General features: G+C 41.6%; 1 protein-coding gene across 12 annotated transcripts in view; it reads right to left on the bottom strand.

Moving 5' to 3' along the window:
* LOC111246189 (uncharacterized) overlaps positions 1 to 15,409 on the bottom strand; it is a 132,944-nt gene that overhangs the window by 37,097 nt on the left and 80,438 nt on the right. Inside the window, exons 1-2 of one of the 12 annotated variants that reach the window (XM_022795396.2) lie at positions 12,577 to 12,812; positions 8,161 to 8,321 (exon numbers count right to left, since the gene is read on the bottom strand). The exons of 10 other annotated variants lie outside the window; for them this stretch is intronic. In XM_022795396.2, coding sequence (XP_022651131.1) covers positions 8,161 to 8,176 — 16 coding nt within the window. In that variant the 5' untranslated portion in view covers positions 8,177 to 8,321; positions 12,577 to 12,812. Of the gene's footprint in view, positions 1 to 8,160; positions 8,322 to 12,576; positions 12,813 to 15,409 lie in introns of those variants that run through there. One more of the 12 variants, XM_086985583.1, reaches the window with a different exon arrangement.

The following is a 15,409-nucleotide window of genomic DNA, read 5'->3' as shown; positions in this document are numbered from 1 at the left end:
CTCGGCAATGCTTCGCATGATTAAGTTACAATGCAATATCACCTCTACGCTAGCGCTGCATGGACTGTGACACACGGAGCATACAGATCTACCTACACTACGTATAGTAGATACAAAAAAAGAAAATTAGATTGCCTAAGGCCTTCAAAAAGCGAAACACATTTAATGCTGCTCGATATTTTTTAACTTTCCTTCAACAAACGAAACAAATTGCCGAATTTACGGGGACAGCCATTGATTACTACATATCTACCAATATTACGTACCATTTTACACGGCCTTCATCGACGAAAATTGATAATTTTTTTTTTTTTTAACTCATAGTGGAACTCGACACGGTTACGTCATGCGGTAGCAACATGCGAGTTTTCCGCCCAATCTCAGCTATTGAACAGAATGCTACTCAGTCTTCAATTGAATCTCGTGTTTTTCGCCTTCGATCCCTGTTACCTACGTTTTACTGGATTCAAGGTGGAAATTTTTATTGTAAGCATATGGGTCCTTTATTTTGCTTCAGGCACCTTTTATTTTTCCGTCAACAAGCCTAGGCAATTGCCTCTGCTCCGTGTTCCATGTTTTCGCGTGCGTGGTAGATGGTAAACACGAAAGCAAGACATGCTACGTATTGTTTGATATCGCGGACGGCAAATAGTGGGTAGTTTCCTCCAGCTGAAATGTCGCAAAATCCTTCAGAGCCCGTCGCTAAGTAAAGAGCGATTTGATCAAACGAAGCAGACGCACGCCAATGCACGATTGCTGGATTCAGAGACACTGATTCGAACGGGAGGTATTCTGCGCGTAACGTGCTTCATCCAAGTGCGACGAAGAGTCTATTATAGAAAAAGGAATCACAGTTATGTTTTGCGTCGAGCTGACCTGTGCCACAGATACGGCAAACTTCTATATTATTTTGTTTACCCACTGCCTGCACGTTGCGAACGACTCCGATAGCCAGCGTCGGGAACAACGGTCGCAAGCTAGAAGAAAGCAACAATCACATTCGATTTCAATTAGACAGCTACTGGCCTCTAGGTTGAATTTAATAGTTACAAGTAGAGGGCCGTCTGGGATAATTAGGAACGCCCACTCACTGCACGCGCGGATACTTAATAAGACTCTTTCGAATTGACACAGTAACTATCTAGAATCTTTCTACCTGCTGCTAGGCTCTGCCTAGAAATATCAAGATGTCCGTGATCGCTGAAAGGACAAGTATACACATACACAGTACCATAGACTGGATTAAAAATGTTACATCGACGTTGTTGTTTAGCGAAGCTGCTTTGTTCAGATTTGGAAGAAGACACTGTTTGTTTCACCGCCGTACTGTTATGTCGATATAAGAGACGAAAGTAGGATTGAAGAAAAGCAGGCGGAACAAGTTCTAACGGGCAGGACGCATCAACCAAAGGTCAGCATAATAGGGATGCTCGAGTCGATTCTCCGTTAAACAGATGTCATTATTAAGCGGCTATTGACGAAGTCGCAGCGCCACAAATGGCGCTTGTTTTTACTTACTCGTTCTACGTACTTTTATAGAGAAAAAAAAGAAAAAACAGTTCACAGGTATAAACAACTTTTCCAAGGGATGTGAGTATTTTCAAATAATGATAGCAACAATTGCTATATATATATATATATATGTTATGCAGTACTGCATCGTGTGCTACTGTTATGCTCATATAATATAACGTCCAAAAAACATTCTCCGGTACACCACTGTTATGTGGGATGTTTAGTTTCGACAAGCAGTTATTAGACTGATTTTTTTTTTACGGTTTTCACTATCTAAGCAGAGTCTAATTTCCATAGAAATTTCCAAACTTAGTAATTGCGGGCGAAATGGCGGAGGATCGGCTTTGTCACGCTCTAAATTTTTCTACAATGTTATCCTGATATGTAGCCTTGAGCCCACTACGCAGACAGGAATATAGCTAATATTTATAGTATTGATTGATTAGGCTGATTGTTGCATTGGGACTTATATTCTTTCCTAGCTTTATATCTGAGAGAACAAGGTCGCGTACGTTACCACCCGTACCCGACGTATATTCACTTCGATCATGGATCCTGTCGATGGATCGATCGATTACAATCACAAAAAAATTATCACAAAAAAAAGAACGGCATACTTAGCCATGAGTTGTTATGACCTACAACAGGAAAGATATGATTGACAGCCTTTACTTTCTTGATTGTCACATACAAGAAAGTGATCAAGGGCTGGTCGTCGTTCCACACGGGACCACAGTTCTTACGCTTAAATCTGTAATTAAACGCGCTGTCGACCTGTTTAGTTACATGTCGAATAATAGCTTGTATAAATTCGATCATAGCCGTTTGTTCGATCGATAGGGATCATTGCCGCTACAGTTTGTACAGTGTGAGTTTGTCTGCTTTTTGAGTAATTGCTTGAAAAAGTTGTCTGGTCAAGTTTCAGTCACACCGTACGATCATTAATCCGAGATATTCCACGATATAGGACAAGCTGCTTGTAAGAAACTCATTGCGGTACAAAAACGTTGCGATAATATAGATGTTTACTGTTGCGCACATAGTTATTTCCATTTGCTAAATAATATACCAGGTATCAAAATGATATTAATTGCGTCACGGCTCATAATACACTTCACTCTTTTGCTTAGGCTCTTGAAAAGATACAATGATCACCATCGTAACAGGCCCATCCAGGCCTGGTGCGTTAGAGCATAATTTACTACTTATTGCTAAACTGTATCCCATGGACCCGTTGATATAATCGTCTAGCCGGAACCCTACAAAAAGTAATAGGAACCGAAATTGGCATGTAACGCTTCCAACATAGATATAGTAATGAGAGAGATATTACAAACATGTAAAATAAAAACATTGCTTAGGGCTCCCAGGTGATCATCTTTGTTTGTTTATCATTAAGCAGGAAACAATGAACAGGTAAGAACGAGATCTCATAAATAAATCTTTTTCTGCTGCTTGCGTCATCCATGTCCGCGAAGAGTTCGTTTCTGACATCTGTTGCTATTGTCTCATCCAGCAGCTTTAGTACGTTTCCTGTGTGGAAAGACGCATATATAGGAGGCTCAAGCTCATATCTCAGCAGGCACATTCTGCATTAAAAGCTCCTATCTCCCGCACGCGCTGGCTCTTGCTACTCGTCTGATAACAAACATCCTTATCTATATACAGATTCACCTGGCAGAAAAACCAAGAGGCCAGAAAGGCTAATATGCCCTATAAAATGTCAACCAGTTAGCCTCAAAGAAAAAGTCGTATTTATCCTATTACTCTACTAGTACTTCGAATAACTTCAACGGTGACGTGAATAGCATGAGCAGATAGTATAGGATTTAACACCACCCCGGCTCTACCGCAGTGAAATGCTTTTAGAAGTTTTACGGAATTCGCTACCAACTTCTTTCAACGTGGAATTGTGATTCTGTTTTGATACCCGCTAGGCAACTTGAAATTTATCCCGCGTCGTGTTCAACCTTGGTCACACTTAACAATCGTCGTCTTTGTTATTTAACGCTGCTTGCCTATAGACGAATCGCACACAACTTCAGCAAAGCTACTCTTTCCCTTATTCTGAATTTTGTTGGCTAGACGCCTCCTTACTATCTTCCTTTATTATAATAGGTCCCATTAATTTTTCGGTCAACACATTATACTATTCGATGACCACGTATCGCTACTACGCTTGACTATAATCATAGTGCCGAAAGGGCTTTTTTGTATATATTGCGATGTATTGTACAACTGCAACTTTTGAGGTAGATGTAATCATGGAACAGAATCTATAGCCACCAGAAGCGTGGGTGGCAGATAATCCTGTACTAGTCAGTAGAACGGTTTCAACGCTAAAATGAGACCTTAATATAAACTGACTTATATATTAAACCGAGCTGGGTCACAAAGCAACGCATTACAGAAGAAAAATTTCGAAAATCCAATAACTTATATCAGCAGTGATTTCAAAAGGTAACTGATAAACGCTTACCCTTGTTTCCTAATTGCTAACGATGCGATCTCATCCCTGCTATTCATCCTATTAAGGACAAAAAACGTGGTTAGACCGTTCATTATCGAAGGTTTTAACTGTGTTTTATTAGGTTAGTACAGCGTCTGACGCTCTAGGAAAAATACGGTTTTTAGGAGGATTGCCAATCGGTGGACGAAAAGTGACAAGTTATTATCTCTCTAGTTTTTTTTTTCGTTTATTTTTACTATAATAGTAAGTTATCTGAGTAACATTTGACTGTGCTGAGGACGTCCGAAAGGATTGCAGCTGCTGAAGTCAGAATAAATCACCCGAGGCTCAATAGTGTGTTAAAAGTCGAGCTGTCGGATCGGTCAGGCATCACCCGATACGTACGCCAGCAAACAAGACACGTGCTTGATGCTATCGTAAATGTAATACGAATATTTTAGTTATGCGTAGTAGGTGGCTCCTTACTTTGACTCTAATCTATGTTAACTTTCTGCTTAACTCCGACTGACTTGAACAGTTAGCAATAGCAAACGAGGTCAAAAGCCTCTCGTGCAAGGTAATGAGGTAAAATTCAATTGAACCTGAAGCGTTCAGTTTCGTTAAATTGACATTGTTAAAGTGGCACGTTGACTGACAAATCTAAATAACGATCTAATATTGACCAAAACTTAATAAATGTCTTATGCAGTGCTGCCGTCAAGTATTGCCTCACATGGCTGACTTTCTCGGGGACACACAGATGAAAATCATGGCACATATATAGATACACGTCCTTGTTATAGTGGGCGCTATTATTTTTGGGTCGTTGCTGTAAGTTGGTACAAAAGTGTCATATAAGGGGTGCGCGTACTGGCTTACTCATATTCTTCGATGGCGCACGAAAGGTAGAAGACGATCCGAGCTACAAATACTGGCGATGTTACGATAAATGTCAATGTGACTATATTTGTGCGCGTGAGCTATTGATCTGGAATGGGTGCGAATATGTCTATCTGTCCGTCCGTGTATCTGTGTGTCTGTATATGTGCTCGCATTTGTATAGTCACGTACCGTGTGCTAAAATGTGTTCACGTTTTAATGTGCTGTCGCTGACTGCATGCTACGAGAAGACAAGAATAATAGGTCGAGTAGGAGACGGGAGAAGAACGGAAACTGGAGAAGAACGATGACAAAGGACAAAATAAAGCTAGATAGAAACGGAACGAATGAGAAGGAAGCAGCTTTGAGCGAGCGCCAATAATGAGAATAATAATAGCAATCGCACGATAATCTCGCCCGCTTACCTCGTCAGCATAGTATCATCGGTGCGGCCGAGCAGACGGACAATACAGGACGGGGGAAAAGAACAACAGTAGTTAGCGAGGCGCTGGCAGGAGAGTCCTACGTGGCGGGAGTAGTCGCCTCACAGCTGAAAGCTGAGAAGCTCAACACATCATACGTCCCGTAAACGCTTCCAATATCGCGATAATGGCACACATTTGGCGCCTTCTGGGTACAGATGCAGCAGATCGACGCACAAGGTAATTTGGTGAAAGTATGATTTTCCCTTCGCTGGTGCTCCAGAGTTCAGAGCCAGCGTCAGACACAGACAGGCAATCACGTGTCGCGGAAAAATCACTGCTACGTGTACAGAGATTCTGCGACGTCCGGTAATACTCTAGTAAGCAGAATGCGCCAGTCTTCGCGTCTGTTTACCCGTATGCATCTAGCCAGCCAGAAGGGTTTTACAACCGGTGAACATCTAGCTATAATTCAACTACGCTAGCACGTTGGAAGTACAAACGCTTGCACGTCTATTGTCTTTGCCGATGCCAGCGAGCTCTATGGCAATGTGAGCGCAAGGCAAACGATTTGCCCAAATACGTACTATATATATATATATATATATATATAATGGTGGTGATTTTGCGCATTCTATACCTAATTATATCACTAATTAACTCGTTATTTGTTTTTCTTTATCCCTCTTTCATGTCCCGAATCTCGGATCCCGAGGGCCGTCCCGACTCGGATGAAGCTCACTTCGGTCGAGCTTCGATTATCGTATGTATTTAAGTACGCTGCGACACGGGCCTTTTCGTTACTTGTTGGCCTCGTTCTTTTTCCTTCTGTGCTGTCTGATCATATGGCCGACTGGTCAGGTCCTGTTGCTGATCGATTGTCGCTGTGCACTCCACCTGTTTACTCCTCCGTCGCTTCGCCTTATGATAAAAATGAGTATGTCCTCTCAGTCTGCATGCTGCTCGTTCACCGCGCTCGGCGTATGCATACATCACCCGCTAGATATGTCTGTTTGTGATAGAAAGGCCAAGTCACTCACTCGTTCCCCCTCTCACACGCTCGCCCGCCCGCCCGCCACCCGTTCGTACTGAGTGGCGCGAACGGTACAAATGCCAACGATGGCTCGAACGGCGGGTGAATGGCGGCGCCAATTCCGTTAGCCTTCGTTTAATACCATTGTTGTCGTCGTCGTCGTCGTCGTCTGTGTCGTTCGCTTTAAACAAGAGGTCGAGTGCGAAAGGAAAAATAATAACTCATTCTTCGGCAGCATCCGTTCATGTCTGTAATATTGCTCGTGTAGTACACCCATTCATTGTCATCACTTCGAAGCGTTTACTACATTCTTGCCTCTAGGGGAACTGCTGCTCTATCGCGCTGCGTGTAAATCAGAATGTCTAACAATTGCACGTGTCGCTGATTGATGGATCTTTTGAACGACGTCATTTTTGACGCTATCCAACCTGTCTCGCTTCTCAAGTTAAATGGCTGACTTCTTCTACGAGCGTCCGCTCGTTCCGTTTAGGTGCGCAACACACGATTCGGTCTTTAAATTGAAACTCATGAAATACTGCAACTGAAAATAATGAAACGATACAAAAAAAATACCGTTGATCGAATTGTCGTATTTGGTTGGCCACTCTAACTGCACCCTTCGTTCATTCGGCCGAAGCGACTCGTAGCAGGCCACGTGTGCCTTGGGACAGATACTTGCAAAACATGCCGCGACGAATGCTATTTTTGCCGTTCCACGAACGAATCAGATACTGCGCCTCGACCCTCCGACAGGTTCCCTTGCGTATATGTTCCTGTTTTGTTGTCTTTGTTACTATTTCTTTTACTGTCGACGTAATTCCGTTATTTACTGTTACCGTAAGGGGTTGAAATAATATTAGTCTTACTGGCATCCTATTATAGTGCCAGAGTGGTAATACCATCTTGTCCTAAAGATCTGAAGATCACGTTGATAGTTGGCCTCTTATTTGACTGGTGGCGCTGATCGCTTTGTCGTTTCGTCATTAATGTTCTCATCGACACATATCTTTCAGCAGACACATATTACAATGCCACATAGAGAGAAAGATAAATGGGGATATAGCCCATTGCTTCATCGTACGCTAGCAGCGGTAGCGATTAGTATTGTTGTCGATGCCTGAAGTATGATGTCGGTGCACGAGTGGAAGTGTTTGTGCAGATAGAGAAAAAAAGACAGATCCTCCGCGTTCTTCGCTCAGGCTGCCAATCATCTGTACGGTCATCTAGGCACCCGTCCGTTCGTCTCCGTGTTCATCCATGCACCTATGGACAACAGCTATTGTAGTGTTCCAGTACAGCGGCGGGAAGTTGGCACCAGTGTGTGTAAATATTAACATAAACAGAAACGGGGAACGAACAAAAGAAAGTGTAAGACGAGGTTAATGCTGAGACGCCTGACCGTAACTATAATGATCCTGGTAATCAAATAGATGCGTTTTAACGAAATAATAACACCAACAACCGTAAAATCTCTTCGACCTTCATTGCATATAAAATGCACAAGTACAAATCACCCATCCAGCTTCCTGATACTACTCGTACAGGCTGTTCGAATGATCAGGGACGCTCATTTATTAGTTAGTGTTATCTAAAAGGAGAAATATGTACGTATAGCAACCAGAAACCCTTTTCTGCCACCGGAATACAGCTGAATACTATGCGGTATAGTTTACGTGGGCCTGCTAATGAATACATGATATAGCTGGTGTTTGTACAACGAACCAGTCGTGTGTGTAAAACGAAAAAGTTCGTTATTTCGAAAGCGGCGAATATTGGCGGAAACCTAGAAGGAGATTTAAAGATGTACACCCCGTAGCCTAGCATCAACTGGGTCATAGGCGTAAATGTAACAAGGTAATTACGTTCGGTAGAAAACATTGCCGGATCGCTTGTCTTGTTTTCGATACTCTTCTTTGTCGTTTTAGCTCAGCGTTTTACAATTAGCAGCTTGAAACACGCATTCTCATGTCCATACTCTTGCGTGGCGTTGTATTACATCTGAATATTGGCCGTCTAACTCCACCTGTGAACCAAGACGAATGATCTTGCATCATTAGTAACTTCCGACGGCCGAAAAATATCGTTCAGTTAGCTCGTATTTGACAAACACTTCAGAGATGCTATTGGTGACTTCGTGTCACCGGTACCGATATCGATGATGCCGGTGATACCGGTAGGTTCTCGAATATTTACTGAGGCGAAGACGCCAAACTTGTTAAAAAGAAAACTTAGGCTGTATTGAGACTTTCCTCACTTTAGTTGTCACGGCGATCGACGTTCCGATCCAACTTCCGATTCAGACTGCAGCCAGCGTCTTTGGACGCGTGAAATTAATTAACATAGGGCTGTTTTAACCAACAATGATGGTGGTTTTGAATCTTGCAAATCGTTTAGGATGCGATAAGCACCAGATTTTCAGTCTGATTTTTACTTTCATGTACAGGTAAAGAAGTGATATAGGATGTTTTTATTGCATATCGTCTGCCACCGATCCAGAACCGGCTAAATATACAGCACGCGGTGTACATTGATTTCATTTGATTACATTTTTTATTTTGCTTTGTATTGATCCGAGGCTTTTCGATGACTCGTATGATACGATCACTGCTCCTTCGTCGTCTAAAAGCTCATCGGTGTAACAGTGGTTCCATTGACTCTGCCGTCGCCATCACCACCAACACAGTAAAATCAACAACCACCGCCGCGCCAACCGCGATGTGAAGATGAAGCTACCGAAGATCAATGAGCGAGACGCACTTTGTAGCCGTCATCCAGCAATTATTATGACCACTGCGATAAGCAGCTGCAGCAGCAGAGGTAAGCGATGAATCATTAAACCAAACCCGCCAGACGCTGCCCTCACTTTTGCAATCGTCCAGAGCCCATGTTTTGTACGTATTATGATATTGTGGATTCATATGAGATAACGGTGGAACGGAAAATAAAAAAGAAAAACATTTTTATGCGTAATGCCATTTAATCTTCGTTCAAGAAGCAAAAGTATATCGAAGTCTATCTGCCTTTTGGAAAGAGAGTGCATCAACCCCACTTTGCCAACAACTAGTTAAAGGATATTGTTCAGCATCGACTCATCGTATTGGTTGTCACTCGCATATTCGAATGATTAGAACTTATTTATTTTATTATTAACTTGAATGCTTTAGCTCGTGATAGGATACACGATCTAATCACGAACAACTGGTTTCTATAGAACAATCATAGTAACAAGTCATTATCCGAATAGAAATAACGGTGTCATACCCAAACCAAATGATATGTTTATCATATCAAAGGTGCAATTGGCAACATGGATTCAAAATCTCGCGCGCGCTCATAAACGCAACACAATAAATGATGATCTGATAAATTGAATTTATCTAAACTACAGACTGAGCCCCTCCTGAATTTCGGATCGCCTTAGTTGTTACGTTTATTCGAAACTCACTATAAATCGAAGCCAACCCTCCCTGACCAAAAGCAAATTTCGATTTCTACAGCAGATTATTTAATATATGCTCTAGATAATAGTAATAGGAGACAATTTAGAAAGTAGCCGCGATCCGTATAATTTACAAGGAAAAAACATCCGACCAATCGAAGACAACGCCATTAGCAAACATAATCAATTACACTAAATAAATTAAGAATAACGAAATAAAAGTGATGCTGTTATGGATTTGTCTGTTATTGGGGCATGAGTGTTGATAGTCGGGTACCTTTTAGACATATTCGTTTAATTTGAGTCGTCCAACTCGAACAGGGATCGCTTTCTATACGTGCCTGTAATATGCCCATGGGATGGAACAGACAAATAAATATAACACATACACGTTGATGGCGGCATCGTCTCATGAATCAACATGCGTGTATTAGTGTTGAGTATGTTTCTATTGCAGCAGTGCAGCTAGTTTCCCAAACGATCAGAATAATTCTGTAACCTTTGCAGTTCAGAACTAAATCCCCTGAGTGGCCAAGCGGACACGGCATTTATTGCAAGGTTTGTCTCCCCTGAGACTTAATATATTCATGAGTACATAAGCATATGATACGAAGCACACATTGGATTGCTGGCTATTTATAATTAGACGGCAAAAGGAATGAAGTAGGTGAAATTTCCCTTTATTATATAGTATCAACCTTCTGTTATATTGGATTTTCTCCTTAAGTGTCTGTATACCTGGTTTGAAATGTCAACCGTTGCTTCATGAAGAAATTCATATCTACTCTATTTATCATTCGCTAGCTTTTAATCTGTTAATGATTATACTAAAAACTATAAAAGCAATGTTAAGAATGCTGGTCTTTCAGGTCAATTTCCGCTATTCCTTCAATACCTGACTGGTAGTTGTTCGATTTACACAGACGTATATCAAATAATCTTTTTGGCAATATTTGCGGGTGCTCACAAACGTTTTCATCTAATGTATAATAATAATTTGATCTGACATACGCAGTTCGGTGAGTTGGAGTGATGGAGGCTGAGTGACTTATTTACGCGGCGTTAGCAGACGACTCTGGCTGGCAAATACTCCAGTCTTCTAGAAGTTTATGAATGGGAATCGGCTGAGTTTATTGCAAGGCGAACAAGTACGGAGGAAGAAATATCTTTTACTTTTAAAAATTAAAGCTTAGTGGTCAAGTCTTTGTTTTTCGATGACCATAGCGCTCCGGCCATTCGTCATGAGACAAAGGCGCTTTTGGCCGATAACTCAGTACGTCAATGGTGCAAACGTTTCAAAGACGTAGATCGAAACGCTGAAGACCAGTGAGGGGACGATTAGATGAAATCCGAAAAACGGGAATGTATTTCTACAAGCAAGAACGCTTGGAGCAATACAGATGTTTAGATCACAAGCAAAGCTTAAGATTTAAGGAATCTGCTAGTCAGAGCTGGCATTTCACACGTAACCTATTCGAGAATCATAACCGCATACTGAAAATGCAAAAAGTAGGTAAAGGTTTCCCATTGACTGACTTCAAGCTAATTGAAAATGCCTATAGAGTATTTCATGTGCATTTTGCAGAATACTATTAAATGAAGAGCTGTTTGAAGCAATGGATAAGGCATTGTGTAGAGCAAGAAGGGCCACGCCAAAGTATAGCGCCACTCTGGAAAGCAATCGAGCTTGCGCGCAGTATAGAGCACGTTCAGACGTAAGCTAGCGCTAATATTTGTAATGAGCATCAGGAGCGTCTGCTATTGTGAAACACTGAATGCAGTTTGCTCTCTAGGGTTCCCCAAGAAACTCATAGACCGTTGATACGACAATAAAAAGCGCGCACTCTGGTAGTTTAGTGACATTGTCAGGCCTCATCGTTACTTATTTGAATTACTTCCTGGTTTGAGCAGACGAATATTCAGCATTGGCTTTAAAATGCTCATTGTTGTCCCGGTCGAAGTCCGTGTAAACTGCGGCTATTTTTCTAAAAAAGGATAACTGCGGCTAAAAAGGATAACTGGCAAGCATACCGTACTATAAATTTACGTCGAGAAGCCCTATATGGGGAATGTGAATGGTATAAGTGCATCTGTCCAGAAGCAGCCAGAGCGCTGGCTAAACGTGTAAAAAGATTAAGTAAGACGACCTCAAACACGTGTTAAAAATCATCACTTTAGTCCATCTACTTCAAAACTTATTTAGTTTCAAAGTCCGCCGGATTCACTTGTAACAGCGTAATGCTATTATTGTTTAACATCTAAGAACAAGCGATGCTCCTATAACTGATGTCAACAACTGATGGCGACAATAATTGGTCTTGTTTTCGTGGTGTGGACCCTTGCACTTATAGCTGACATCGGTCCAATGTGGAAAAATACTTCGGAGATGCACAGCACTGTTGCGATGCTTTTTCGGAAGGCTCAGAAAGGTCACAGAATGATAAACCGCTGTAATAAGGATATCATTCACATCGATAAGCCTTTCGTGTCGATGTTTCGTTCTGATGCCTGAGCTGGAAATGTCTGCACTCGGCAACAAAAAATTAAAAGAAAATTTCGTCGATTAAAACTGTGACGCGTACAACGACAAAAACCCGGTGAAATTTCTTCGCCTGTCGCTTTTTGGCGCCTTTCTTATCGAATTGAAATCAGTTGCGCGTTGAAAAACTTTCACCGGACATCTACGGTAATCGCAGGGCCTATGGACAGCTAAGGTGTCCATTTCGAGCGGCGTTTTAATAAAGTCTAACCTTGGCAACTTCCAAATCGATTTGGTGCTACGCTCGTTACGGTTAGAAACGGCGAGGTCGTCAACGAACTAAGAACAGCGACAACTTACGTGGTCGTTCGGCTGTAGTCAACCGCGCATAGTAAACTAGCGGCGATACGTTACTTGCGAATACATGCAATAAGATCGATGTTATCGAGAAAACCAATAAGAAACCACGGCACAAATCGAGGACCTCTAACGCATACGGGGCCGGGCGTCACCGTCTTCTATTCAACTACAGTTAAGCTCATCGATGTCACCACTCAACGTGGTAGACCCTGCATAAAAGCAACGTAATGCTCTTGACGAGAAACGCAAGTAAAAACTGTAGTGGTAGTAATACTAATAATAATAAAACTTTGAACTAGAACGTAATTTGACAACGGTTGCCGCGTTCGTATGCGTATCACTATCTTATGCTATCTTGGGTCAGTCTCATCATCCATAGGACATTAGAAAACAGCTTAACAAGCGTCTTCTAAAGGATCACTTGCTTCTGCTGTTCGGACACGGGATCACAACAGTCGAATGCCTGTATAGGGCAATCGTTGTGTAGTCACATATGATTTATTCGTTAGCATAGTCTTACTATAACAACCAGCTGTGACGCCGCGGCCGACCGAACGCTAGAAACATTAAGTAAACGGAACAGGCAAAGATATGGCCACCTTACGGCCGCCACAACTTACGATCCACAGGTGATGCTTGGGATTGACACAGACAGCATCACTGCTTGCGTGAGCAACAATACTTAATGCCTTTTGCAAAAAATACTCTTTCCCGTCCAGTAATTAAAGGCAGTTTTTTCAGCACCGCTTACACACGCTATCTTCCAGATAAAACGTATCCAGACATTCACAGCAGATGTCAACCACTGATAATATGGCTTGTTTACACATGTACATTCATATTCATTAACGTATGCGGTAAAATGTGCTCGCTTCCTGGACGGAGTGGCATCACAGACTAGACTGAATTTTGTAAAAATACGATGTCTTACTTCTTCCTCTATTAAAATACAGCTTTTTCTGAGATATTTCTTATGCTGGTAATGGTTTTTGTCTATTCCTTAAGCATAAGCTACTGCCGGTAGAATAATCTATGAATTCTGAGACAACTTTGGTTGCTGCCAGATAACATTAATTAGGTTCACAAAGGTAACGCGTCGCCCTTTTGCTCGTACAAAACTTTGTTTCCGATTATCTTTTTGGTAAAATTTTGATTATATTTAATGATAAGCTAGCACATTTGGTGTTGTAATGTATCACTTCCGTTATATATACATAAAGATATGCTGTTGTATCACATGGCTACTTCTACGTACTACAGTGTTGTATGCACATAGCACTTTTCCTAGGCCTGTCTTGCTTCCGTTCAAATCTGTTTCCCTTAGCTAGCCTTTATTGGGTGAGTCTTGTTCCTTTGAAAACCGATCCGCTCATATAGCGAGTAAACTGCTGTTCGTCTGTGCGATGCCACTGTCCCTACAGAGGTAACTAAAATGGACTTCGACAGCTTTGTTTTTCAGCCACAAGGGGAGACGACACGGCCAGAACTCAGAGCGGCCAGATTCTTTTTCTCTTCATAGCACAACTTCAACTATAAATAGAAATAGTGTTAAAACTAAGTGAAGTTCGTCTTGAAGACTAAAGATCGATTGTCGGGTACACCGATCCTCGGACGGAGTGCATAGCATTAAGTTGCACGAGAGAGACAAGGGGCTTGCCTAATACTATTTATACCTGGATATCCTCGTCAATATCGAGAATTGTAACGAAGTCGCGACTGCAAACAGCACACATATCGTAGCAGTAATAGCTTTGACGTCTTTGCGAAAACCGAAATAACCTATTATATAATGAAAAGACTATGAGATTTGCGGTTATTTTTTCTTATGCTGCTTACCATAACGCCAGGGCACAATGACAAACGGCGTAACGTAGTGAAAGCAGCAGCATCGTGAACAGTACAGTATATCACACTTATGTCCACTTTCGGAAAATTTGTAATCGGGCCGATCAAGCCCCCTATTGCTGTCTCTAAACGCGTTCATCTAATACGAACTCTGCCACTCCAAGAAGGGATGAATAGATAAATAGTGTGCCAGCGACGGCGTTCGATTGCTTTTGTCCAAAGTCAAGCGACCCATTTTCAGCGGACATAACGCAGCACGTTTATCGAGGGGACCTTGGTGATTTTGGCAATCGCTCAGTTCGCCACAAAGTGCCTTGATGTCTCCTTTTCGCCGGCTTTCGGCCGTCCGTTCCGGTGTTTTTATGCACGTACACAGTCTGTGTGCTTTTCTGAACGTAATAATTATTATTTACCCGTTATTATTGTTATCAGCATCAGCAGTAACCTTAACCTATACCTTTATTTAGCTAGAATGCTAGCAGCGTTTAGATACATGCCTCTATTCGTCACCGCTATTGAGAAACATTAGCGAATCCCTGCGTTCATGACTTTTTTTTTATATCTCTTTAATTTTCGCATTTTTTACTGACTAATTAGCAAGCTGTTCGTACAGAGAATGCATTGCGAAGATAACTGGTAATAAAATAAAGATACATTTTAAGACATAGTTCAAAAGAGCTATGAAGCTTTCAAAGCACGGTCAATTTTACATTAAATAGTGTGCATAGCTAAGGCTGGATATCTCGTTTCGTAGTGGTCTGCTGTAGTTTCGGGTGAAATATTATTATTAATCATTGTAATAGGATTGAGTTGCATTTGCCATGACTGCAGTCAATGAGATAATGTCCTCTATGTTGGTGCCTTGTACTGGTAATCTTTGCGCAAATATACGCAAAAAATATCACAGGATAGATATTGTCGTACAGCAAAGAAAAAGGATTTTTAATTGGCACTGTTGGTAAATATTTCCTTAGCAGACGATTAGCAG

The sequence above is a fragment of the Varroa destructor genome, unplaced genomic scaffold (genome assembly GCF_002443255.2).
Source record: "Varroa destructor unplaced genomic scaffold, Vdes_3.0 BEIS01000003.1, whole genome shotgun sequence".
Taxonomy (NCBI): Eukaryota; Metazoa; Arthropoda; class Arachnida; order Mesostigmata; family Varroidae; genus Varroa; species Varroa destructor.
This window is presented reverse-complemented; position numbering and strand designations above follow the sequence as displayed.